Genomic DNA, 26,328 nt, shown 5'->3' with positions numbered 1-26,328 from the left:
AAAGATCACCTTTTAAGCTTGCTGAAAAGCTCAGCAGGTCTGGCAGCATCTGTGAGGGAAATAATCCGAGTTAATGTTTCAGGTCCAGTGACCCTTCCACTTCCAGCAACTTCTGTTTTTGTTCCTGATTTACAGCATCTGCAGTTCTCTCGGTTGTCACCTCTTTATCTTGTCCACTCCAAGGAGAATATGCCTAATCTCTCCAATCTTTCCTTGTATCTAAAACCCCTCGTTCCTGATGTCATTCTGATAAATCTCCTTCGCGTTCCCTCCAAGGCTTTAATGTCCATCCTCAAATGAGGTTCCCAAAATGGTACTCCAAATGTGTCCTGACCCTTGATGTGTAGAAGACTGAGTTGGGGGTCTCAAGTATAGTATATCTAAGTTTGCTACTGACACAAATTAAGCTGTGAGGGGAATAAAAGAGGCTGCAAAGAGGTGTACAGAAGTTAGGTGAATGGGGAAGAACACGTCAGATGGAAGATAATCCATAGAAGCGCAAAGTTATCAACTTTGGAAGGAAAGTTTTCTTTAAATAGTGAGAAATTGGGAAACGTTGGTATTCAGAGGGAGCTGGGTGCAATTTCAAAAGCAGATGTACACTAGCCATTATTGCAAAGTGACTGAGGTATAACAGGGAAGATATCTTACTGCATTTGTACAGGGCTGTGATCAGACACTAGCTTGAGAAGGTTTCGAGTAGAAGTTTGGTACAACATTGTGGGCCGAAGGGCCTGTACTGTGCTGTACTGTTCTAAATTCTAAAAAAAAAGTGCAGCAACTTCCTTGCATTTATAAATGTCAGACAACGCCAGTCGAAAACCTCCCCATTCCTTCATGAAAGAACAAGATTCCAGAGGGTCAAATCCTTGCTCAGTAGTTCATGAACCAGGATAACTCAAACCGACAGACTTTGAATCCCTTGAATTCTTCAATGTTACATCCCTGAGGGTAGCAGGTGTAGAATAAAAGCTGTTTGGCTCCCTAGCCATGTCTTCTGCCTCGGTAAGCAGTTCTCTTTTCTCTCTCTCCCCCCCCCCCCCCCCCCCCCCGGTGTTTATTCAAGCCGCCTGCCCCTCCACCACCCTTTTGTCATTGATAAGGTTCCCACCTTCTTCAATCCTTTCACTTGTAGTTTTTAGACCTCTTCCGGACTGTGCGGTTGTGACCTGCCTTTGTTCACATCTCTACACCTTCAGTCACCTAAGCAGCCCCAGTTTACGTCCCCAGCAATAATCGCCCGTCCCTAGTTGCCCCTTGAGGGCATGGTAGTGAGCTGCTGCAGTTCCACCCCACTCCCCACCCCCTGTGGTGTAGGGACACCCCGCACGGTGCCCTTAGGAAGGGAATTCCAGGACTGTGACCCAGCCACCCTGAAAGAACGGTGATATATTTCTGAGTTGGGATAGGGATGAGTGGCTCGGAGGAGGGGAATTTGTATGGGGCTGGTGTTCCTGTGTATCTGCTGCCCCTTGTCCTTCTGGATGGAAGTGGCTGTGGGGTTTGGAAGGTGCTGCCTGAGGGTCTCTGGTGGATTTCTGCAGGGCATCTTGTAGATGGTACACACTGCTGCGACTGAGCGTCGGTGTTGGGGGAGCAGGATGTTTGCGGTGCCTATCTGGTGGGGGGGGGGGGGGCTGCTCCCGTCCAGGGGCAAGTGAGGAGTATTCCCCCCCCCCCCCCACTTCTGCCTTGTCCCTCGTCGATGGTGGGATAGGCTTTGGGGGGTGTCAGGAGGGGAGTTATTCTCTGCAGGATTCCCAGCCTCTTACCTTCTCTTGTAACCACAGGATTGATATGGGGCTGGGTCCAGTTCAGTTTCTGCTCAATGGGTAATCCTTGTGGGAATATGTCTGCTTGATACTCTAATGGTCTCCTCTTCGAATAAGCAGTATAGAATGAGCTTTATTGTCACATGTATTCACATGAGTCCAGTGAAAAGTTTACACCTCTTACAGTATCATCTGAGATAGAAATTCTCGGGGAGGGGGGGGAAGAAACATAAGGAAATAAAAAGCCCAGCATTACAAACCTTCGCACCATCTCAGTTACAAAAGTACAAAAATCATAGGAATAAATTAGAAAAATAAAGAAAACATTCAGTACAACAGCTCTTCCACTGCAGTCTACACCAGCACCTCGCCTCCTGTCCACACCAGACTTCACCTCCAGGCTGGGGTTCTGTGCTGAGGCCATAAGTCTGCGATGACTTCACTCAAGCCTCGAGGACGGGGAGGTGACGAGAAAGAAGGAAGGAAAAGGGACTGAGCAGAGAGGAGGAGTTCCCTACTGCTGTCTCAGGATGTACCTTCGTTAGTGGTAACTTGTAATCTTTACACTGTACTCCTCTCGAGTTCATGTGATCACAAAGCTGGTCCTAATTCTAATGTTCCCAATAGTCCTGTTAAATATTTTCACCTTTTAACTGTTTGTCTTAAACCGAGCATTATGGTGATCGCTGTTACCCAAATGCTCCCTAGTCCTGCAATTTGCCCAGAACCCGAGCCAAAAATGCTGCCTTTCTCTCCGTTCCTTTGGCGCCGTCTCTCTGTTGGGATCATCGGAATCCCTCTTCCCATCTGCGGCTCTGACATCTGCTGGCCTTTTGTCTTGTTATTTGAAATTCAGTCAGTCAGGTTGCTTGATTCACCACAGCCCTTAAATCTACCATCCTCACCAGTCTGACCCATGTCAATTGTAGCAAACCAGGTTCATTACTACCTTTTTAGGCCTTCCCCATCCTCCATCCACTCCCCAACTGTTCCTGTGCTGTGACCCTGCTCCTTGGGCTGGGTTCCCTTCCAAAAGGTTCCCCATCCCCCTGATATCTCTCTGCTTTCCCCCGCCTGGCCTGTGCCCCTCACAGTGATGGGGAGGGCGGGGGCAGCATTTTTTTCATGGTTATTAATTGCTGTGATGTGTGTATTTTACAGAGACTGTGAGGTACCTGTCAATTGCTGCTGTTTTAATTGGTCTGCACAGCTTCTGGCAGTGGGATTGATGACCGGACATATCAAGGTGAGCAGTCTTGGAGCATTGACAAGAAGGACATGAGGTGTACTGTGGGGCGATGGTGGAGAGAGTGCGTCGAGCCAGTTTGGCGGGGGTCGGGGGAATCTCTCGGGAGCTCACCCAGTGTTATCCCATATATTTCCAGTTCTGGGAGATTGTCACTGGGTCTCAGGATGATCTGCGTGGGATGTATGTGTCACTGGCATTGCCTCTCATAAGACCAGTGGGGACGTTCACTGAGGTTTGAACCATGCTCAGCACCATTTGTGGCTCTTTATGTGCTGAAGCAGTCCGTGTTGAAATGCAACAATATCAGGCTTGGGCTGACAAACAGCAGGTCACATTCGCACCACACAAACACCAGACGGTGACCAACTCCAGTAAGACAGATTCTATCCATCTCCCCTTGATATTCAATTGCATTACCATCGCTGAATCCGTCCTGAACTTGAAACTTGTCACAATAAAGACCAACATCCCGTCCAACTTCATCACTGGCTGGCTGCTGTAATCGTAAGTTTACCTTCACTGAACAATGACTGGTTGCACACCCACCCCCCTCCCCCCAACACCCCCCCCCCCCCCACACTACCCACCCCCACCCCCCCCACACTACCCACCCCCACCCCCCCCCCCACACACCCACCCCCACCCCCCCCCCCACACTACCCACCCCCACCCCCCCCACACACCCACCCCCACCCCCCCCAACACACCCACACCCCCACCCACCCCCACCCCCCCCAACACACCCACACCCACCCACCCACACCCCCCCCCACACCCACCCCCCACACCCACCCACACACCCCACCCCCCACACTCCAACCCACCCCACACCCACCCACCCCCCACCCCACACCCACCCCCCCCCCTCCTGTGTTTGCTCTCAAAGTGGATGGCCTTATCCACATTATTCTGCATTTGCCCACACACTCAGTCTGTCCAAATTACTCTGAATCATCTGTCTTCCTCACAGCCCACCCTTCCAGCCAGTTTTGTGTCAGCTATGTATTCCTCCTTCTGGCTCCCTGACCACCAACCAGTTCCGTGTCCATGTCAGTATGCTATCCCAATCCCGCGTGCTTTAGTGTTACACACTAATCTCGAATGTGGGACATTGTCAAAAGCCTTCTGAAGGTCCACATAAGCTCCATCCTCTGCCTCATCAACACAACTAGTTACTTAGTTGAAGAATTCCGGTGAATTAGTGAAGCACGATTTCCCTTCTGTGTTGGATTCTGCCTCTGATTTCCGAACATTCAGCCGTTTTTATGTTGGATTCTGGTATTAGCCCCATGATGGACGTCACGTGGTCTCTAATTCCCGGTTTTCACCCAGCCTCCCTTTGTAAAAAGCGCAGTTACATTGGCTACTCTCCAATCGGCGTGAACTGGTCCCGAGTCTACAGAATCCTGGAAGATGACCCTCAATGCAGCCAATATTTCTAGGGTCATTTCAAGTACCCTGGGATGTGGATGATCAGGCCTGCTGATTTATCAGCCTTCAGTCCCATCAACTTCCCCAACAATACTGACTTCTCTTAGTTTCTTCCTCTCACTAAGCCCTGTGTTCCCCAACATTTTCTGGTTTGTGATTTGCACCGTACAACATAGACAGGCCCTTCAGCCCAGCAAACTAGGCTAATCCCCTTTACCTACATTTGGCCCATGGTGAAAACATTACTCCTCAGATCACCTCTAAGCCGCTTAACTCCTCACATTAAACTTACGCCTTCTCTCGTTACTCACATCCACTGCAGGGAAGAGACTGTAAATGATCCACTGTCTATATCTCTCACCCAGAAGTTTTTGCCATATTGTGTTTTTCTGCTCCCTGCCTTGGTTCTAAACTGCTGAGTTTCTGTTAACAGCTTTACAAGCCGTGCACTGGGGCGTTTGTCTACCAGCTGAGGGACACGGAGACTCTGAACACCAACTTACCTGTCACGAGCCTGAACTTCTGCCCACCAGGAGCTGCCAGCGGTGACTTACTGCTGGCAACATGTGAGTGAGCACCCAGCCCTGTGATACCCAACAGCAGGAGGAGGGAGGAAGCAAAGGGAGGGAACAGGGTGGGGGAGAGGGAACATGGCGGGGGGAGAGAGAGAGAGAGAGAGGTAGTGAGGGAGAGGGAACGGGCAGATGAAGAGAGGAGGTCATGGGGGAGAGGTAACGGGGAGATGGAGAGAGGAGGGCACGGGGGAGATGGAGAGAGGAGGGCACAGGGGAGATGGAGAGAGGTGGTCACGGGGGAGACGGAACGGGGAGATGGAGAGGGGGAACGGGGAGATGGAGAGAGGAGGTCAAGGGGGAAGAGGTCATGGGGAGATGGAGAGAGGAGGTCACGGGGGAGGGGTAACGGGAAGAAGAAGAGAGGAGGGAACAGGGGAGAGGTAACTGGGAGATGGAGAGAGGAGGGCACGGGGAAGAGGGAACGGGGAGATGGAGAGAGGAGGTCACGGGGGAGAGGGAACGGGGGAGAGGGCACGGGGGAGATGGAGAGAGGAGGTCACGGGGGAGATGGAGAGAGGAGGTCACGGGGGAGATGGAGAGAGGAGGTCACGGGGGAGATGGAGAGAGGAGGTCACGGGGGAGATGGAGAGAGGAGGTCACGGGGGAGAGGGAGAGAGGAGGTCACGGGGGAGAGGGAGAGAGGAGGTCACGGGGGAGAGGGAGAGAGGAGGTCACGGGGGAGAGGGAGAGAGGAGGTCACGGGGGAGAGGGAGAGAGGAGGTCACGGGGGAGAGGGAACGGGGGAGATGGAGAGAGGAGGTCACGGGGGAGATGGAGAGAGGAGGTCACGGGGGAGATGGAGAGAGGAGGTCACGGGGGAGATGGAGAGAGGAGGGCACGGGGGAGATGGAGAGAGGAGGGCACGGGGGAGATGGAGAGAGGAGGGCACGGGGGGGAGATGGAGAGAGGAGGGCACGGGGGAGATGGAGAGAGGAGGGCACGGGGAGATGGAGAGAGGAGGGCACGGGGGAGATGGAGAGAGGAGGGCACGGGGGAGATGGAGAGAGGAGGGCACGGGGGAGATGGAGAGAGGAGGGCACGGGGGAGATGGAGAGAGGAGGGCACGGGGGAGATGGAGAGAGGAGGGCACGGGGGAGATGGAGAGAGGAGGGCACGGGGGAGATGGAGAGAGGAGGGCACGGGGGAGATGGAGAGAGGAGGGCACGGGGGAGATGGAGAGAGGAGGGCACGGGGGAGATGGAGAGAGGAGGGCACGGGGGAGATGGAGAGAGGAGGGCACGGGGGAGATGGAGAGAGGAGGGCACGGGGGAGATGGAGAGAGGAGGGCACGGGGGAGATGGAGAGAGGAGGGCACGGGGGAGATGGAGAGAGGAGGGCACGGGGGAGATGGAGAGAGGAGGGCACGGGGGAGATGGAGAGAGGAGGGCACGGGGGAGATGGAGAGAGGAGGGCACGGGGGAGATGGAGAGAGGAGGGCACGGGGGAGATGGAGAGAGGAGGGCACGGGGGAGATGGAGAGAGGAGGGCACGGGGGAGATGGAGAGAGGAGGGCACGGGGGAGATGGAGAGAGGAGGGCACGGGGGAGATGGAGAGAGGAGGGCACGGGGGAGATGGAGAGAGGAGGGCACGGGGGAGATGGAGAGAGGAGGGCACGGGGAGATGGAGAGAGGAGGGCACGGGGGAGATGGAGAGAGGAGGGCACGGGGGAGATGGAGAGAGGAGGGCACGGGGGAGATGGAGAGAGGAGGGCACGGGGGAGATGGAGAGAGGAGGGCACGGGGGAGATGGAGAGAGGAGGGCACGGGGGAGATGGAGAGAGGAGGGCACGGGGGAGATGGAGAGAGGAGGGCACGGGGGAGATGGAGAGAGGAGGGCACGGGGGAGATGGAGAGAGGAGGGCACGGGGGAGATGGAGAGAGGAGGGCACGGGGGAGATGGAGAGAGGAGGGCACGGGGGAGATGGAGAGAGGAGGGCACGGGGGAGATGGAGAGAGGAGGGCACGGGGGAGATGGAGAGAGGAGGGCACGGGGGAGATGGAGAGAGGAGGGCACGGGGAGATGGAGAGAGGAGGGCACGGGGGAGATGGAGAGAGGAGGGCACGGGGGAGATGGAGAGAGGAGGGCACGGGGGAGATGGAGAGAGGAGGGCACGGGGGAGATGGAGAGAGGAGGGCACGGGGGAGATGGAGAGAGGAGGGCACGGGGGAGATGGAGAGAGGAGGGCACGGGGGAGATGGAGAGAGGAGGGCACGGGGGAGATGGAGAGAGGAGGGCACGGGGGAGATGGAGAGAGGAGGGCACGGGGAGATGGAGAGAGGAGGGCACGGGGGAGATGGAGAGAGGAGGGCACGGGGGAGATGGAGAGAGGAGGGCACGGGGGAGATGGAGAGAGGAGGGCACGGGGGAGATGGAGAGAGGAGGGCACGGGGGAGATGGAGAGAGGAGGGCACGGGGGGAGATGGAGAGAGGAGGCACGGGGGAGATGGAGAGAGGAGGGCACGGGGGAGATGGAGAGAGGAGGGCACGGGGGAGATGGAGAGAGGAGGGCACGGGGGAGATGGAGAGAGGAGGGCACGGGGGAGATGGAGAGAGGAGGCACGGGGGAGATGGAGAGAGGAGGGCACGGGGGAGATGGAGAGAGGAGGGCACGGGGGAGATGGAGAGAGGAGGGCACGGGGGAGATGGAGAGAGGAGGGCACGGGGGAGATGGAGAGAGGAGGGCACGGGGGAGATGGAGAGAGGAGGGCACGGGGGAGATGGAGAGAGGAGGGCACGGGGAGTGGAGAGGGGGCCGGGGAGATGGAGAGAGGAGGGCACGGGGGAGATGGAGAGAGGAGGCACGGGGGAGATGGAGAGAGGAGGGCACGGGGGAGATGGAGAGAGGAGGGCACGGGGGAGATGGAGAGAGGAGGGCACGGGGAGATGGAGAGAGGAGGGCACGGGGGAGATGGAGAGAGGAGGGCACGGGGGAGATGGAGAGAGGAGGGCACGGGGGAGATGGAGAGAGGAGGGCACGGGGGAGATGGAGAGAGGAGGGCACGGGGGAGATGGAGAGAGGAGGGCACGGGGGAGATGGAGAGAGGAGGGCACGGGGGAGATGGAGAGAGGAGGGCACGGGGGAGATGGAGAGAGGAGGGCACGGGGGAGATGGAGAGAGGAGGCACGGGGGAGATGGAGAGAGGAGGGCACGGGGGAGATGAGAGAGGAGGGCACGGGGGAGATGGAGAGAGGAGGGCACGGGGGAGATGGAGAGAGGAGGGCACGGGGGAGATGGAGAGAGGAGGGCACGGGGGAGATGGAGAGAGGAGGGCACGGGGGAGATGGAGAGAGGAGGGCACGGGGGAGATGGAGAGAGGAGGGCACGGGGGAGATGGAGAGAGGAGGGCACGGGGGAGATGGAGAGAGGAGGGCACGGGGGAGATGGAGAGAGGAGGGCACGGGGGAGATGGAGAGAGGAGGGCACGGGGGAGATGGAGAGAGGAGGGCACGGGGGAGATGGAGAGAGGAGGGCACGGGGGAGATGGAGAGAGGAGGGCACGGGGGAGATGGAGAGAGGAGGGCACGGGGGAGATGGAGAGAGGAGGGCACGGGGGAGATGGAGAGAGGAGGGCACGGGGGAGATGAGAGAGGAGGGCACGGGGGAGATGGAGAGAGGAGGGCACGGGGGAGATGGAGAGAGGAGGGCACGGGGGAGATGGAGAGAGGAGGGCACGGGGGAGATGGAGAGAGGAGGGCACGGGGGAGATGGAGAGAGGAGGGCACGGGGGAGATGGAGAGAGGAGGGCACGGGGGAGATGGAGAGAGGAGGGCACGGGGGAGATGGAGAGAGGAGGGCACGGGGGAGATGGAGAGAGGAGGGCACGGGGGAGATGGAGAGAGGAGGGCACGGGGGAGATGGAGAGAGGAGGGCACGGGGGAGATGGAGAGAGGAGGGCACGGGGGAGATGGAGAGAGGAGGGCACGGGGGAGATGGAGAGAGGAGGGCACGGGGAGATGGAGAGAGGAGGGCACGGGGGAGATGGAGAGAGGAGGGCACGGGGAGATGGAGAGAGGAGGGCACGGGGGAGATGGAGAGAGGAGGGCACGGGGGAGATGGAGAGAGGAGGGCACGGGGGAGATGGAGAGAGGAGGGCACGGGGGAGATGGAGAGAGGAGGGCACGGGGGAGATGGAGAGAGGAGGGCACGGGGGAGATGGAGAGAGGAGGGCACGGGGAGATGGAGAGAGGAGGGCACGGGGGAGATGGAGAGAGGAGGGCACGGGGGAGATGGAGAGAGGAGGGCACGGGGGAGATGGAGAGAGGAGGGCACGGGGGAGATGGAGAGAGGAGGGCACGGGGGAGAGGGAACGGGGAGATGGAGAGAGGAGGGCACGGGGAAGAGGGAACGGGGAGAGGGAACGGGGGAGATGGAGAGAGGAGGGCACGGGGGAGATGGAGAGAGGAGGTCACGGGGGAGATGGAGAGAGGAGGTCACGGGAGAGGGGTAACGGGGAGATGGGGAGAGGGAACAGGGGAGAGGTAACGGGGAGATGGAGAGAGGAGGGCACGGGGGAAGAGGGAAGGGGAGATGGAGAGAGGAGGGCACGGGGGAGAGGTAACGGGGAGATGGAGAGAGGGAACGGGGAGATGGAGAGAGGGAACGGGGAGATGGAGAGAGGAGGTGAGGGAGAGGGAATGAGGTGATGGGGTAGAAGGAACAGGGAGAGCGAGAGAGGCGATGGGGAGATGAAGAGAGGTGGCCGTGGGGGAGAGGGAGGTTACTGAGTAGAGAGAGAGGAAGTGGAGACCAAGCTAGGGGAAGTTTGGGTTGAGGTGAAGAGGTGGTAACAGAAGAAGAGGAATGTGATCAAAAAGCGAATCTTGGTGTTCCATGCTCAGATGCCAGCGGGAAGGTGAAACTGTGGCACGTGTCGACCCAGAAGTGTCTGCACACAATCGTGGAGAACCAGCAGACGTTAGCAGCAGCTTTCAATGCTTCAGGGACTCGCTTTGCCAGTGCAGGGTCAGCAGCTTCAATCCGACTGTACGATACAGCCAGCCGGCTGTGCCTCCAAACATTCGCATCCAGGTCTGTCCCACAGGGAGGGTGTGGGCTTCCCACACGGAGCTACATTCCTGACTCCCCGTGGAGGGAGACTGTGGTTACTCCAGGTGGAGGCAGGAATGTGAGGGGAGGGAAGGGAATGGCAAACCCAGCCTGAGCAGCCAAATGGCCTTCTCCTGTTCTTTATTTGTGCATTAGTTGGAGAGAGGGAGAGGAGAGAGGGCAAGAGAGACAGACACAGGGAGGGATAGATGGGGAGGGCAAGAGAGAGAGATACAGGAAGGGAATGAAACTGATGAAGCAGGAGTGAAACACAAAGGGAAAATGAGACAGGAGGAGACACAGAGAGAGGGGGTCGGCAGGAAGACAGAGACGTGGGGAGGGTGGTTGGAGAGAGACAAACAGAAAAGGAGGTGATGACCGAGTGGTATTGTCACTAGAACATTAATCCAGAGAGTGGGTGTGAATCCTGCCGCAGATGTTAGAAATGGTATTCAGTCTCTACCTGGAAATAAGAGTTTAATGATGAAAGCATCTGGTTCGCTAACGTCCTCCAGGGACAGAAACTGCCATCCTTACTCTGTCTGGCCTACATGTGACTCCAGACCCACAGCAATGTGGTTGACTCTTAACTGCCCCCGGGTAATAAATGCTGGCCTGGCCAGAGACGCCCACATGTTATGAATGAATTAAAAGAAAGAAGCAGCGGGAGAGACACAGAGGGAGAATTAGTCAGTGAGAATCTTAGGAGTGGCTACTGAGATAGTTGATCTGTTGGTTTTAATGTTCCCAAACCCGGTCAGTTCAGGGAACATTTGAGAACAGTAAATGTAATTCCGTTGATCAGAAACAAGGCAAGAAGTAGCTTGTGAAAATGAAACTGTGGACACCACAAGTCCGAAACGAAAACAGAAATTGCTGGAAAATCTCAGCAGTATCTGCAGAGAGAAGTCCAGAGGTAACATTTCAGGTGAAGTGAGAAGGAGGGCACTTTGTTTAACATGTGTCATAGGAAAATGACATTTTAATCGGGCACTTTGGTAAGTTGAAGGTGATCAGGCTGAACCAAAGGGGAAATTGTTCCCCTTTGCTTGATGTATTGGGTTTCTTTCAGGAGGTAATGAGCTGTGGATTAAGGGGAACCAGTGCATGGAATGTATTTAGACTTCCAGAAGGCATTTGATAAGGGGTCATCCGCATTGAAAGTTATTACTGAACACAAAAGCCTATAACATCAGCATGGAGTGTGTTGGCAGGTGAATGACACATGAACAGTACAGATGGGCGTGTGGGGAACGGGTGATGATAAGTAAGTTTGTGGCCGACGCACAAATTGTCTGGATGACAATGAGGTATAGATGGATCAGGCAGATGGATGGTAGAATCTTAAGAGAGCTGAAAGGAGCAGAGGGATCGTGGGAGCTTGTCCACAAATTCCTGAGGGAACTTTCCTTTATCAGCCAAGATTATTAGAGCAGGAAGTTCATGTTGGAGCTGTACCTAGAACATAGAACAGTACAGCACAGAACAGGCCCTTCAGCCCACAATGTTGTGCCGACCATTGATCCTCATGTATGCACCCTCAAATTTCTGTGACCATATGCATGTCCAGCAGTCTCTTAAATGACCCCAATGACCTTGCTTCCACAACTGCTGCTGGCAACGCATTCCATGCTCTCACAACTCTCTGCGTAAAGAACCTGCCTCTGACATCCCCTCGATACTTTCCACCAACCAGCTTAAAACTATGACCCCTCGTGCTAGCCATTTCTGCCCTGGGAAATAGTCTCTGGCTATCAACTCTATCTATGCCTCTCATTATCTTGTATACCTCAATTAGGTCACCTCTCCTCCTCCTTTTCTCCAATGAAAAGAGACCGAGCTCAGTCAACCTCTCTTCATAAGATAAGCCCTCCAGTCCAGGCAGCATCCTGGTAAACCTCCTCTGAACCCTCTCCAAAGCATCCACATCTTTCCTATAATAGGGCGCCCAGAACTGGACGCAGTATTCCAAGTGCGGTCTAACCAAAGTTTTATAGAGCTGCAACAAGATCTCACGACTCTTAAACTCAATCCCCCTGTTAATGAAAGCCAAAACACCATATGCTTTCTTAACAACCCTGTCCACTTGGGTGGCCATTTTAAGGGATCTATGTATCTGCACACCAAGATCCCTCTGTTCCTCCACGCTGCCAAGAATCCTATCCTTAATCCTGTACTCAGCTTTCAAATTCGACCTTCCAAAATGCATCACCTCGCATTTATCCAGGTTGAACTCCATCTGCCACCTCTCAGCCCATCTCTGCATCCTGTCAATGTCCCGCTGCAGCCTACAACAGCCCTCTACACTGTCAACGACACCTCCGACCTTTGTGTCGTCTGCAAACTTGCTGACCCATCCTTCAATTCCCTCGTCCAAGTCATTAATAAAAATTACAAACAGTAGAGGCCCAAGGACAGAGCCCTGTGGAACCCCACTCACCACTGACTTCCAGGCAGAATATTTTCCTTCTACTACCACTCGCTGTCTTCTGTTGGCCAGCCAATTCTGTATCCAAGCAGCTAAGTTCCCCTGTATCCCATTCCTCCTGACCTTCTGAATGAGCCTTCCATGGGGAACCTTATCAAATGCCTTACTGAAGTCCATATACACCACATCCACAGCTCGACCCTCATCAACCTTTCTAGTCACATCCTCAAAAAACTCGATAAGGTTTGTAAGGCATGACCTACCCCTCACAAAGCCGTGTTGACTGTATTTGATCAAGCCATGCTCTTCCAGATGGTCATAAATCTTATCCCTCAGAATCCTTTCTAACACCTTGCAGACGACAGACGTGAGACTTACCGGTCTATAATTGCCGGGGATTTCCCTATTTCCTTTCTTGAAGAGAGGAATTACATTTGCCTCTCTCCAGTCCTCAGGTACGACTCCAGTGGAGAGCGAGGATGCAAAGATCTTCGCAAGTGGCAAAGCAATTGCATTTCTCGCTTCCCAAAGCAGCCGAGGACAAATCTGATCCGGGCCTGGCGACTTGTCAATCTTAATGTTTGACAAAATTTTCAGCACATCAGCTTCCTCTATCTCTATCCATTCCAGCATGCACACCTGCTCTTCAAAGGTTTCATTCACTACAAAGTTCGTTTCTTTCGTAAAGACAGAAGCAAAAAACTCATTTAGGGCTTCCCCTACCTCCTCAGGCTCCACACACAAGTTCCCTATGCTATCCCTGATCGGCCCTACTCTTTCTTTGACCATTCTCTTATTCCTCACCTAAGTGTAAAATGCCTTTGTGTTTTCCCGGATTCCTTCTGCCAAGCCTTTCTCGTGCCCCCTCCTGGCTCTCCTCAGACCATTTTTGAGCTCCTTCCTTGCCTGCATGTAATCCTCTCTAGCTGAACTTGACCCTAGCTTCCTCCACCTTATGTAAGCTACCTTCTTCCTTTTCACTAGAAGCTCCACCGCTCTCGTCATCCAAGGTTCCTTAATCTTACCCCTTCTTGCCTGTCTCAGAGGGACATATTTACTCATCACTCCCAACAACTGTTCCTTAAACCATCTCCACATGTCTATAGTTCCCTTACCATGGAACAACTGCTCCCAGTCCATGCTTCCTAACTCATGTCTAATCGCATCATAGTTTCCTCTTCCCCAATTAAATATCCTCCCATTTTGCCTAATCCTCTCCTCCTCCATAGCTATGTAGAATGAGAGAGTGTTATGGTCACTATCACCAAAATGCTGTCCCACCACAAGATCTGATACCTGCCCCGGCTCGTTTCCGAGCACCAAGTCTAGAATGGCCTCTCCACGTACTGCGTTAGGAAACCCTCCTGAACACACCTTACAAAAACAGCTCCATTCAAATCTTCTGCTCGAAGGAGGTTCCAATCAATATTAGGAAAGTTAAAGTCACCCATTACAACAACCCTACTACGTCCACACTTTTCCAAAATCTGCCGACCTATGCTTTCTTCAATCTCCCTGCTGCTATTGGGGGGCCTGTAGTAAACCCCTAACGAGGTGACTACTCCCTTGCTGTTCCCAATTTCCACCCACACTGACTCGGTAGGCAGATCTTCCTCGACAATGGAAGCTTCTGTAGCTGTGATACTCTCTCTGATTAGTACTGCTACACCCCCTCCTCTTTTTCCCCCCTCCCTATTCTTTTTAAATGTTCTAAACCCTGGAACATCCAGCAACCATTCCTGCCCATGAGAAACCCATGTCTCTGTTATGGCCACAACATCATAGCACCAGGTACTGATCCATGCTCTAAGTTCGTCACTTTTATTCCTGATACTCCTTGCATTGAAGCAAACACACTTTAACCGATCCCTTGGTTCCTTCCCAGGAAAATCCTTCCCACTAGCTGGTCTACCTCTTGCTACTGCCTCACCTGCATCAATGCTCACCTCTGGTATACAGCTCAGGTTCCCACCCCCCTGCCATACTAGTTTAAACCCTCTCGAACTACTCGAGCAAACCTTCCACCCAGGACATTGGTCCCCTTCCAGTTCAGATGCAACCCGTCCTTCTTGTACAGGTCCCACCTTCCCCAGAAGGCATCCCAATTATCAACATATCTGAAGCCCTCCCTCCTACACCAGCTGCGTAGCCACGTGTTCAGCTGCGCCCGCTCCCTGTTCCTCACCTCGCTATCTCGTGGCACCGGTAGTAAACCAGAGAACACTACTCTGTTCGTCCTGCTCTGCAGCTTCCATCCTAACTCCCTGAAATCACTTTTTATATCCTCAAACCTATTTCTGGCTATATCATTTGTGCCAATATGTAACACGATTTCTGGCTGTTGGCCCTCCCCTTTCAGAACTTTATACACCCGATCGGAGACGTCCCGGACCCTGGCACCAGGGAGGCAACATACCTTCCGGGAATCCCGATCTTGCCCACAAAATCTCCTGTCGATTCCCCTAACTATCGAGTCCCCTACCACGAGTACTTTTCTATTCTGCCCCCTTCCCTTCTTTGCCACGGTGTCAGGCTCAGTGCCAGAGAACTGACTACTATGGCTTTCCTCTGGTCGGTCATCCCCCCCAGCAGTATCCAAAACGGTATACTTATTGCTGAGGGGAATGCCCACAGGGGATCTCTGCACTGTCTGTCTGTTCCCTTTCCTCCCCCTAACTGTAACCCATCTATCGTTGTCCTGAGCCTTAGGAGTGACCAACTCCCGATAACTCCTCTCAATTACCCCCTCTGCCTCCCGAATGATCCGTAGTTCATCCAGCTGACCTTGGTCTGGCCACAGCTGGAGTAACACGTACAGTTCTGGTGACTGCTATAGGTAAATGTGCTTGTGTGATACAGAGATTCACCAGGATACTGCCCGAGATGGAGCATTTTAGCTATGAAAGAGACTGGGATCGGCTTGGGACTTTTTATTTTGGAGGTTGACAGGGGACCTGCTTGAGCTGTATAAGATTAGGAGGAGGATGGTCACATTGGATAGACAGCACCTATTCCCCGTTGCTGGAGGATCGATAACACGGGTGGGGGTATACAATTTTAAAGCGATATGGCACTTGGGGGTGGGGGGGGAGTGCGTGCTGATCGCTGGCTGGGCCCAGCATTTATTGCTGATCCTTAATGGCCCTCTGAGAAGGTGAGGGTTAGCTGCCTTCTTGAATCACCGCAGTCCCCTGTGTGGTGTCGGGAGGGAGTTCCTGGATGTTGACCCCAGCCACTGGTTAATGGGGAAGATCCCACCCCAACACAATCTGCAGTTCACTCCAGACTCTGCCCTCCCCCGACCACCCTCCTCTCCGGTCCCAGGTTCACTCTGAAATTGTTTACAATTCACTTTAGCCCATCTCCAACAGTCATGGATGGTCATCGGTCTCGTGTGTTCGCGGTGAAATTCAACCCCCACAACTTGACAGAGCTGGTTTCAGGAGGATGGGACGACACGGTGCAGGTAGGAGGTACGGGGACGTGCTGTGTGTGTGTGTGGCCTCTGCGGTTGCCTTTTGTACGGGATCCCCGGGGGGGTGGGTGTTGCTGTGTGCAGGATGGTGTGAGAGAGAAGAGGGTGGGATTTACTGTCTGTATTACAGTCCTAGTTGTTACTGGGGTGGAGGGAGATGTGGTTCACTGTCTCTATGGGGGACAAACTAATGGTTTGTCTCTCTGTGTCTGTCTAGTTCTGGACTGAAAATCATCCCCATTCACTCAGGTACGTTCCTGGGATCAATACTGAGAGCACGCAGGGACGGGGACCGGGAGACCGCGCGTCAACCGCAGGGACAGGAGATTGTGTAATGACCGTGGGACAGAATGTTATTGCTGGATCTCTGTCCGGATTTTCTAACATATTTAATTTTGATTTCAGGAGAATATTTGGCCCCCACCTGTGTGGTGATTCTCTGCAGATTCATCCTGTGACCAATGAAATTCTGACAGGTTCGTGGAGGAGGGAGAACAGTTTGGAGGTGAGACTGTGACTGTGGGATGAAGCTGAACTTCTACACGTCACTTAGCGAGGGGTCAGATATGAGGACAGATTGAAGTAGTGAGGGACTGTTCTCCTCAGGGAAGGAGATCTGATGGAGGCTGGACAGAGCAGACACAGAGAAGCCGTTCTGTTTGGAAAAGGACCAGAAACAAGAGGGACATAGATTTGAAGTCACATGCAAAACAAAGTTAGGATGTACCCAGCAAATGGTTAGGGCCTGGGAATACGATTGACCAGGGTGAACAGAGACATTTGAGAGAGGGACATGGAGGGGCAGGAGACTGACACTGTTTAAGGGAACCACTAAACCCTACTCAGTGATCCCAAATCTGACTGCCCTCACTGCGTTCTCTCCCTCAGATCTGGGATTATCAATCGGGAGAGAAGATTCAAGATATTCCAGAGGACGATGGTACTTACAGTCTGGTAAGGTCAAGAACTGGAGGTTGGGTTCCTCCCCCCACCCCCAAGGTCAGGGGCCCGGTGACGGTGGTTGTGTGGGGTCAGCTCAGAGGAGTGAGTAGGTCTGTGTGATGTTCTCGTTCTCTTCCCCACCCCTACCCTCTGTCTACCAGACATACAGCTGCCGCTGGCTGGGACCTGACCATCTGATCGCTGCAGGGACCAGCAGCAACATGTGTCGTCTGGTGCATCGGGGAACAATGATGGTGAGTGTAATAGAGACTGGACGTCCCCCAGCCTCCTCTCTACTTCCAGCTGCTGGGGAATGCTGAATGAGCAGCAGGTCTTGTCTGATTAATGTTTTTTTCTCTCCTCTATATCCAGACGGTGGGTTGGTTCGGGAACCTGCCCCGAGGGGTGTACAGCACTGACGTCTCCACAGACCGATCTGAGAAATCAATCATTGCTGTTTGCAGCGAGAACTATGTCTACCTTTTGGAACATCAGCACGTTTAACTGATGCAGACTCTATTTATCATCTCAGTAAGAGAGACACACAGAGAGACACTCTCATTAAATTTCTGTATATTTTTCCCTTTTTTTTGCTTCCTGTAAGTTTCTGACATTGCCAACATTGCGAGTGAAAGCAGAGGGTCGCTATCAATCAATGATAAGATCCTTTGGCATTGCATCGATCGCCTTCAAACAGAAAAAAGGGAGGATCCTGGCCGATCCCCTGCTCACACTTGTCTCCCCAAGAACCATCTCTGACTCCTCTCCGAAAACAGTCAGCATTTCAGCCTCTGCTCTCTGTGGTAGGGAGTATGTGGGGAGCTGTGTGTTTTTGGAAGGTGAGTGAACAGGACACCAAGAGATAACGAGGTCCCAATCTTTTATAGACCACCACAGTGACACAATGAACAGAAACAGCATATCTTCACTTCGAGAAAAGCAGTGATAGCATCACCCAGACAAAAACCAGCAGCCAGACAGGACACAGCCCACCCAGAGGTGGGGGGGGGAGTTGCGGGGCTGGAGTAGGAGGACTGAGGGAGGAAGAATGTTTGTGCTCACGGTGGGGGTCAGGAGTAGGAGAGTTGGGAGCCGTTGGAGATTTGGGAAGTGACGCTGGTACTGCGGCCGATCCCAGCCTCAGCCTGTCCTCCTGAAGCCGTTTGGTGAAGGGTCTGGGGGCTGCTGCGAAGAACGAGGCTGCTCCCCCGTGACCCAGGGACGGGGCCCGCATGAGCCCAGGAGCCTGGAGCCAGCGTCGGCTGCTGCCTCCAGGCCTGAGGTGTCCCCGAGCCGGGCCCTGGGCCTGACCCAGACGCTGCGGTTGCTCCCTCTCTGCCTCCCGCCCCTCGGTTGGCTCCTCGGCTGACCTGGTACGAGTGGGTGAAGGCAGAAGCTGGGGGGAGGCTGCTCAGGGCCATGTTACTGAAACCCAATCGTAGACTCTCCGAGTCAAAAGCTTCCATCTCCCGTGCTTGTCGTTCCAGTAAACTCCGAATACGCTCTGTCCGCTGGGTCTGTAACGTTAGCATCTCCTCCTCGATCTGCAGAGCGAGAGGGGGCATGGGTTTAAAAGCTGCACTGTGGACCCCCTCCCCAGTGATGGTCAACAGGACAGGGAATTGGAGACTACACAGTGATTCCCCCTGACGGACAGGACAGTGGGGGGGGGGGGGGGGTGTTTAGAGAGTGCACCATACCACACCGAGACCTAGATGGACGGGGTGGGCTGGGGGATTGTTAGAGAGCACTCTGTGACAGCCTCCATCTACCTCAACCCTGATGGACAGGGGGGGGGGGGGGGGGGTGTTAGTTTGAGCGAACTGTGACGCCTCCCCCAAATCGACAGGACATGGTGTTACAGACTGTATTCTGATACCCACGACAGGGCAGAAGGGATCAGTTCCTGCGCTGTGAACCCAAAGGACATCACATAGAGTTAGAGACCACTGACCCCGATCACTAATAGACCATGCTGTGACCCTACCCTGCCCCCAATACAACCCCCCCCCACCCCCCGAATCAGAGGATTCCACCTGTCACCCAGGCACTGACCCTCTGCTCTAACAGTGCCCGCCGAATGGACACTCTCTGCTCCAGCTCCTTGGCCTCCCGCTCATGCTGCGCCTCGGTATGCATCTTGATCTTGCTCTGGTAAGCGTTCAGTAACTCGAGCTCCTGCTGCAACTGTGCTCTCAGGACCTGGTATTCGGAGTCCTGTGTCTCATCGAGACGCAGCTGTACAAACAGGGGAGGGACAGGGAGGGAGAGAGAACGTACGTAGGGTGGGGTGGGGAGAGCGGGGAGAAGAAGAATTCCCAGAGAAATCGGAAAATATTTTACAGAAGCAATTCAGACCCCGGACAAGAAAACATCACGAAAGCAAAAAGGATAAATAACGCTCGCCAGCTCGCTGCTCCTTCCCCCGCACCCCAGTCGGGGAGGAGGGTAACACTGAAGTGCCCGGTACTCACTGCCTGGGTGGACAGCATCTCATTGATGCTGTGGTCATACTGCTCAGCCAGAATGGCTAGCTTTCGAGTTTGCTCATCCTTCAGTCGTTTCAGCACGGCCTTGTGCTCACTCTTCACAGTTGTTTCAAGGAGATGGTTCCGCAAAGCTTTATACTGTCGAGTCTGAATCTTACACGTGTCCTGGAACTGCTTCTTAATCTGCAACTCCTTTGACTGTGATGGGGGGGGGGGGGGGTGGAAAATGGGGAGTGAGGAAACAACAGACGAGAGAGGGCATTCAATAAAAGGGGGGAGAGACACGGAGCAAGGGGTGGGCGGGGGGGAAAAGAGAGCCCAATGTGACTCTCAGAATTTGGCGAGTTGTGGGGAGGGGAGCGGGGGAATAGACAGGAGAAAAAAAAGAGAGCAAGGTGGGGGAAGTGTGTGTGTCAGGGTAAATGAATGGGGGGGGGGGAGAGACAGTGGAGGGGCAAGTTCATGTAAAAGAAGAAAAGCGAAGATGGATAACAAAATATTGATCATAACCTCAAGAGGTGAGTGCTGGAACAATCCCAAAACAGGGATCAGTGGACGGTGATCAGGAGCAGGAATCCTGGCTAGGTTCCCATTCCCCAGAGAGAATCACAGTGATGGAATGCGTGTCGGTCGTGAATGCTCTCCAGACACTGTCCTCAATTCCGGATCCTAATGGACCACTCTTCCGCACCTCTCCCACTTTCCTGAGGGTGATGTACCCGCTCCTCACAGACCCCTCCCTCAGTCCCCCACCCAGATCCCCAGTTCACCCTCAGCCCCCTCCCCACTAAGAAAGCAGTTTTCAATGAAACAAAACCCGATGTCACATGGAGCTTAAACAAATCTGAGAACGTTTATTTAATTTAAAAAAAATCACCAAAACAGAAATCTCAACGGAAACAAAAAGATACAGAATTCACAAAGAACAAAAGCAAGAAAATAATCATTTAATGATGGAACAACAAAAAAAATTCAACTGTAAACAGGGACAGAAAACAAAGCCCGGCTCCCAGACACCTCCCACTCCCTGGTCCCAGGGCCAGAGACAGCTCCTCAGTGTTGGTGGGGGTAGGGAGAATCTCCCTGGAGTGAGAGGGAGGCAGCTTCAAAATAAGAACCTAATCCCGCCCAGGGGCCGGTGACACACTCGTCTCTCTCTCCCGTGGATCAGTTGATCCCATCCAGGGTCTAACCATGCCCTCTTTCCCCCCCGTCAGCTGGTCTCTCTCCCTCTATGCCCCCTTCCTAAGGGATCCAGATGCCCGAACGTCGGAGAGATTGTGTGTTTCGGGCACGTCCCCTGGACCCTGCCCGGAGCCGGACCCCAGACCGAGGCCTGGGCCTAGCCTTGCGCTGTTCCCTGGGTAGCAGCAACGGGATGCGGCTGGGTTTGCTGGGCGTCAGCAGGCCCACCTGCCTCAGGCAGCGGAGGGCCGGGGCGGGAAGGCGGAGGGCCAGGCTGGACAGCAGGCCGGAGAGCCGGGAGTTGGCGAGTGCAGCCATCTTGGACAGGCCCAGGCCCAGGCCCAGGGCCAGGCCCCTCCTCCGGGCAGGGGGGCGCCCTCGGATCAGGACGGGGAGCCGACTGCGGGACAGACCCCGGTTGGCTTTGGGGAAGACTGAGAACAGGCTCCTCTCGTTGACCAGGCCGCACCGCAGGCCACCTGGAAGACAGGCCTAGGCAGTCGCAGTAGGAGCCTGACCCAGAGCCTGCGGCCTTTCTTGGGCAGCGCGGATGCCCATCGGCGGGCAGGTTGCAGTACAAGCACGATGACCAGGTACAGTGAAAGGAAGAGGCCCGGGGCGGTGAAGAAATAGGCAGCCCCCAGGGCCACAGGGACGTAGTAGAGTGAGAGGCGGAAGCTCAGGGCCAGGACGCTCAGAGCGCTGACCGTCCTGACCAGCAGCAGGAAAGAGGAGGTGGACACAGCAAAGACCAGGTGGAGCAGCACATAAGAGGTGGCCAGGCCCACCACCACCGTCTCAAGGGCCAGAAGCAGTGAACCTAGGCGGCTCGGGGAGCCACGTCGAGACAGGGCCAAGAGAATGACCAGGAGGAAGAACAGCAGCAGTGAGCTGGGACACGAAGCCACCAGTAGGGCCAGCAGGGCGCACAGGAGGTGGGGGGAGGTCAGGAGCAGGGGGAGGGCCGACGGAGACGATCCACTGACGGAGGGCCAGACGCCTTCCCCACGCTCCTCCTCCTCCAGCAGCCGCGAGTCGTCCACATCAGGCAGCTCGAGGCCATCCTCGTACGAGTCAGGGAAGGAATGGGCCAGGGTCACGGGGCGCTGACAGGGAGGGCCCGGGCCGGAGCCAGAGTCCCCCGACGACTGCAGCTCGAAGTACGGCATGTCGGCAGCTGAGCCGTCACCGCTCCCCCTCTCCCCAGGGTTCCAACCCTGGCTCACATCCTCTAGGGAGCCCCCCAAACCGATTCCCCTCTCCCCAGGGTCCCAACCCCGGCTCACGTCCTCCAGGGAGCCCCCAAACCGATTCCCCTCTCCCCAGGGTCCCAACCCCGGCTCACGTCCTCCAGGGAGCCCCCAAAACCGATTCTCCTCTCCCTGGGGTCCCAGCTTGGCTCACATCCTCCAGGGAGCCCCCCAAACCGATTCCCCTCTTCCCAGGGTCCCAGCCTTGGCTCAGGTCCTCCAGGGAGTCCGCTAAGCCAATGACTCCAGCTGTATCACTCTCCCTGGGGTCCCAGCTCAGGCTCACGTCCTCCATAGAGACCCTCTCCCCCTCCGTTTGCAGCTCTCCCCCAGGACCTACTTTAAGGCATTTTGGCTGCTGTCGAATCTCCGCCACATGTTTCTGACGCAGCTCCTGCTCCCTCCTCTTGTTGTAATCCAGTTGATTACTGAGTTCAGTCTGGTGCTGCAGTCGGATCAGTTCTGTGCGCGTTCGCTGAACAGTGCTCAGGTGTCGGAACTCCTGCTCCTGCGTTGACTCATGGTGTCTCAGTAACATCGCACACTCTAAATCCTTCTGCGTCTGCTTTTTGTTCAGTTCCTGGCCAAGAGAGAAATAGAGATGGGATATCTGTTAGCAAGAGAACACAGGACACAGGAAGGGGGTGACAGAGACAGGTGCGCAGACAGAGAGCGCGTGAGAGAGAGAAGCTGGAATTAAATGCTGCCAATTGGACTGAACTGCCGACAAGTTCAGTAACTGTCCTTTAAAGGAGGGTAATCTTGGGGAGGCGATGGCCTAGTGGTATTATCACATGAACCGTTAACCCAGAGACCCAACTGGGGGGGTGGGGGGTAGGTGCCGGGTTCGAATCCCGCCACGGCCCGGGGTGCAATTTAAATTCAGTTAAAATATCTGGAGTTCGGGATCGAACGATGACCGTGTGAACGCATTGCCGCGTGTCAGGAAAACCCCGCCTCGTTCCCTCACGCCCTTCAGGGAAGGCAACTGCCACCCTCACCCGGTCTGGGCCACATGTGACTCCAGACCCACAGCGAACTGCCCCCTGGGCAGTGAGGGATGGTGGCCTGGCCAGCGACCGTGGTTCCATCATCGAAAGCTGGACCGGCCCAATGACAGCGACGTCGCAGGGAGTGGAAAGAGGCGGTGATTAGAAGTTTGTTGGTGAAGGCCCGCGATCGCCCCCCCCCAGCCCCACATGCCGGCCCGGCCAATAGCACACACAAAGCACAGGCCTTACCTCGCGCAGCAAGTCCTGCTCCAGGTTGTGTCGCGACAGCAAGGCCTTGCGCCTGTACTGACGGCACTGTAATTCCAAGTAATGTCTCTGCCTCCGCAGAAGGTTCGCCTCTTCTTCGGCCTGTGCATGTTGCAGGTTCTCCTTCTGCCTCAGCAGCCACTCCTGCCTCTCACGTTTCGGGGTGCTCTGGTTCTCCTGCAACTCCTGGGGGTTTAAACAGAGGCGGGGTGGGGGGGGGCGGGGGGGAGGGATGGTTAAATGGGGACACACCCCTCCGCCAAGCGTCCGCGCGACATCGATGTTTCCCAGTACGCTGGAGCAGCGGCGCCTCAGCCTGGCCTGCGTGTACACCGCACTCCGCTCCCCACGACCACCTCCCCCTCCAACCCACCCACCCAATCCACCAGTACCCGGGCTTACGCCACCCCCCTCCGTCCATTCCCCGGGCCTGCGCCACCTCCCCATCTGTCCGTTCCCAAGTTTACACCAACTCCCTTCTCTCACCTCCTTGAGCTGCTCCTTTCGGAGTTTGTACTGTCGTTTCTGTGCTTCCAATAAGCTGCTCAACTCCTTCTTCTGTTGACTCAGGATGTGCTGCTGGAACTTTTTCTCCTCTATTCCGGCCGCCTTTCCCTGTGGGAAAACAGGCTTGGGGTCAGGCTGTACCAGGAGCAAGGCCCATCCCAGGATCCCAGCCTCTCCCCCTGCCTTCCTCCCCACTCACTTCTTGCCCTCGCACGCCCCCCCCCCGCCGCTTTCCAGCTCACAGCTTCTCTCCCCAGCACCCTCGCCGAGCCCCGTACACCCCCCTCCCCTCCCCTCCATCCAGGCGGCCCCTCACTTCTTTCTCCAGCAGGCTCTGTTGTCTCTTGCCGACTTTCTCGCACTCTGCGCCAAAGTTATTGCGCTGTGTCTCCAGCTCTTTGTCGAGCCTCAGCTGGTGCTCGTCCATTTCTGCTTTCAGCTTGTTCTCCAGGGCCATTAGCTGTTTCTGGTGCTGCCGTCTCATCCTCTTGTAGCCGCTCATCTGCTCCCTCAGTGCGGAGTCCTGCTCATGTTCTTGAATCTGCCGCGTCACCTGGTGTCGATTAAAAACCACGGTCAGCTCAACCCGGGGACGGGGGCAGGGAGCAGGGGCAAGGCGGGGGGGGTGATGGTGGGCAGGGGAGGTGAGGTGGGGGGAGGGGGAGAGAGAGAGAGGACAGAGACACAGCTCACCAGCGAGGCGGTGCGGATGGTTGCGAAGTGCTCACGGTTTCGGTAATGAGCTCTCCTTCGTGCTGCTGCCGAAGATGAAGATGTGGAGGAAGAGGAGGGGGCCGGGGGCTGGGCTTCCATTTCCCCCGAGTACGGGTCATCGTAGAGATCATCGTTACCCTGCAAACAGGAGAGTTAGGAGTGAGGGGGAGGGGCAGCTCTCTGTCCTGAGGACTGGGACTGACGGGCCGAATGGGCACTGGCTACACTCTGCCGAGGAAACCAAGCAAAATGGTGGGGAAAGGTGACTGTCAGTGGGATTCCACAGTCTGAGGACGGACAGAAACTGGGTCAGTGGCCAGGAGGGCATGAGCCTGACCCTCTCGTGGCCAAGAGAGCGTGTCCCTGCTCCCCCCGATCCACAAGCACCGGCCCCCCCCCCCGCCCCCGGCTCCCTGTCACTGGGAAGGCGTGACCCTGACCCTCTCATGGCCAGGAGGGCGTGACCCTGTGATGCAGGGGGAGGGAGATGCAGCAGGGACGGAGAGATGCAGAGGGATCTGGGCATCCCATCGCACGGGTCGCCAGCAGTTTGTACACAGATGCAGCAGGTGCTCGCAGTGACATCAGTGGGATGTCGGGAGTTCCAGGGAGGGGACTGGAGAACCCACAGACAGGAGTTTTACTGCTGCTGTCCTGTGCTGGGGGACAGGGACCGGCTTGGGGGGGGGGGGGGGAGAACCACGTCTGGTGTCCTGATTGGAGGGGGGAGGGGAAATGTTTTGGAAGCAGCACACAAGAGGATCACTCAACTGCTTCCAGGGCCTGAGTTACAGGGAGATGTTGCTAACACAGTACCGGCCGGCACCCCCCACCCCGCCGCCCAGCGGATCCCCGAGGGGGACCATGTGATGCGTTGTAGCAGGTACTGACTGGTCGCAGGTGGATGACCGAGCTGTTGGAGGTGACGGTGTGATCACCCTCCTGCATCATGGCGATCTCGCTGTTGTCGTCGGAGGCGTCGGCCAGGCTGTTGACGCTGCTGCTCTGGCTGCTGGCACTGATCGACATGCTCGGCACCGAGTGACTGCTTTCCACACTGTTCATCGTCCCAGTGCGACCCACACAGGCATCCAGTTCCTACAGGCCGGAGCACGGGCCGGCGGGGGTGGTAGAGGGAAGGGGTGGGGGAATGGGAATGGCGAGGGGGGGGGGGGGGCGTAGGGAGAGGTGTAAGGACAAAAAAAAAAGACAGAGAGAGACCACCGTCAGCTCCGACAACACGTGCTTCCCATATCACAGTCAGATCGCTGCGGGCAGGGGGAGGGCGGCTCCACTGCGGGATGGATAGCCCTGGGAATCTGGGGTCTCTACCTCATCATCCTCCTGTGTGTCAGTGGCTGGGCCGTTTCTCGTCTCCTGGAAGAGGATTTTCTTCATCTTACGGTACTGCAGGTTATCAAGTTCGCGGACAGCATCCTTCGTTCTCTGGATCAGATCCATGATCACGGTCTGAGGCCTTTCTCTCTTCACAAACACATGCTGTAAGCACAAAGACATCGGTAGAGGCCAGTGCAGCACACAGTCAACATACAGTAACGGGGATGAGGGCTGGAGGGGCGTGACAGAGATGGGGAAGGGGAGAAGAGGCTGGAAGAAACCTGGCTCCTCCTGATGAACTCAGTTAGACACATTGCATTCTCCCTACAACTGACAGCACACTCATTGGAATAAAATTCCCAGCTCTCTCCCTTTGCAAATAGTATGGTGACACTGGCCATCTTCCAATCCATCTCACAGACTACCCCAAACAACCATCATTGCAAACACTCCTTCTGCTGTCACTTCCTTCAGTACTGTGGGATGTAGATGATCAGGGCCTGTGGATTTACTGGCCTTCAGTCCCATCAATTTCTCCAACACCACTGCCCTCCTCAAGCAGATTCCCTTCCATTTCTCACTAAATCCTACATGACCCAACATTTCTCACTGAATGTGATCTGTCACCTTCCTTGTGCACGCAGTGTTTTGTTGGTCTGCCAATTT

General features: G+C 55.5%; 3 protein-coding genes across 5 annotated transcripts in view; 1 reads left to right on the top strand and 2 right to left on the bottom strand.

Moving 5' to 3' along the window:
- LOC132207498 (uncharacterized) overlaps positions 1-2,196 on the bottom strand; it is a 10,876-nt gene extending 8,680 nt beyond the window's left edge. Inside the window, exons 1-2 of the mRNA XM_059643262.1 lie at positions 2,033-2,196; positions 1,773-1,903 (exon numbers count right to left, since the gene is read on the bottom strand). Of these exons, the coding sequence (XP_059499245.1) occupies positions 1,773-1,903; positions 2,033-2,196 (295 nt within the window). The remainder of the gene's footprint in view (positions 1-1,772; positions 1,904-2,032) is intronic.
- Positions 209-17,506, top strand: LOC125450121 (uncharacterized WD repeat-containing protein alr3466-like). Its single transcript, XM_059643254.1, has 10 exons — positions 209-1,005; positions 2,934-3,018; positions 4,886-5,018; positions 9,868-10,057; positions 15,861-15,969; positions 16,196-16,227; positions 16,384-16,483; positions 16,867-16,932; positions 17,082-17,174; positions 17,293-17,506. Exons 2-10 carry the CDS (start codon positions 3,001-3,003, stop codon positions 17,422-17,424), a joined length of 873 nt encoding a protein of 290 aa, XP_059499237.1. The 5' UTR covers positions 209-1,005; positions 2,934-3,000; the 3' UTR covers positions 17,425-17,506.
- A 277-nt stretch (positions 17,507-17,783) lies between these two features.
- Positions 17,784-26,319, bottom strand: LOC125450147 (serine/threonine-protein kinase TAO2-like). 3 transcript variants are annotated; one of them, XM_059643251.1, is made up of 10 exons: positions 25,657-26,317; positions 25,216-25,422; positions 24,304-24,462; positions 23,927-24,163; positions 23,590-23,718; positions 23,086-23,289; positions 22,185-22,424; positions 19,395-19,607; positions 18,976-19,158; positions 17,784-18,464 (listed from the first exon to the last, which is right to left on the bottom strand). In XM_059643251.1, the coding sequence occupies exons 1-10, from the start codon at positions 25,840-25,842 to the stop codon at positions 17,991-17,993; spliced, it is 2,232 nt and encodes a 743-aa protein (XP_059499234.1). In that variant the 5' UTR covers positions 25,843-26,317; the 3' UTR covers positions 17,784-17,990. The 3 variants fall into 3 exon arrangements, with proteins under 3 accessions (XP_059499234.1, XP_059499235.1, XP_059499236.1); XM_059643252.1 differs by lacking the exon at positions 24,304-24,462 and having other exon boundaries at positions 25,657-26,319; XM_059643253.1 differs by lacking the exon at positions 19,395-19,607.
- Positions 26,320-26,328: the final 9 nt, after the last annotated feature.

The sequence above is a fragment of the Stegostoma tigrinum genome, chromosome 50 (assembly GCF_030684315.1).
Source record: "Stegostoma tigrinum isolate sSteTig4 chromosome 50, sSteTig4.hap1, whole genome shotgun sequence".
Taxonomy (NCBI): Eukaryota; Metazoa; Chordata; class Chondrichthyes; order Orectolobiformes; family Stegostomatidae; genus Stegostoma; species Stegostoma tigrinum.
Note: the sequence above shows the minus strand (reverse complement) of the source record. Positions and strands in the feature narration are given on the sequence as shown.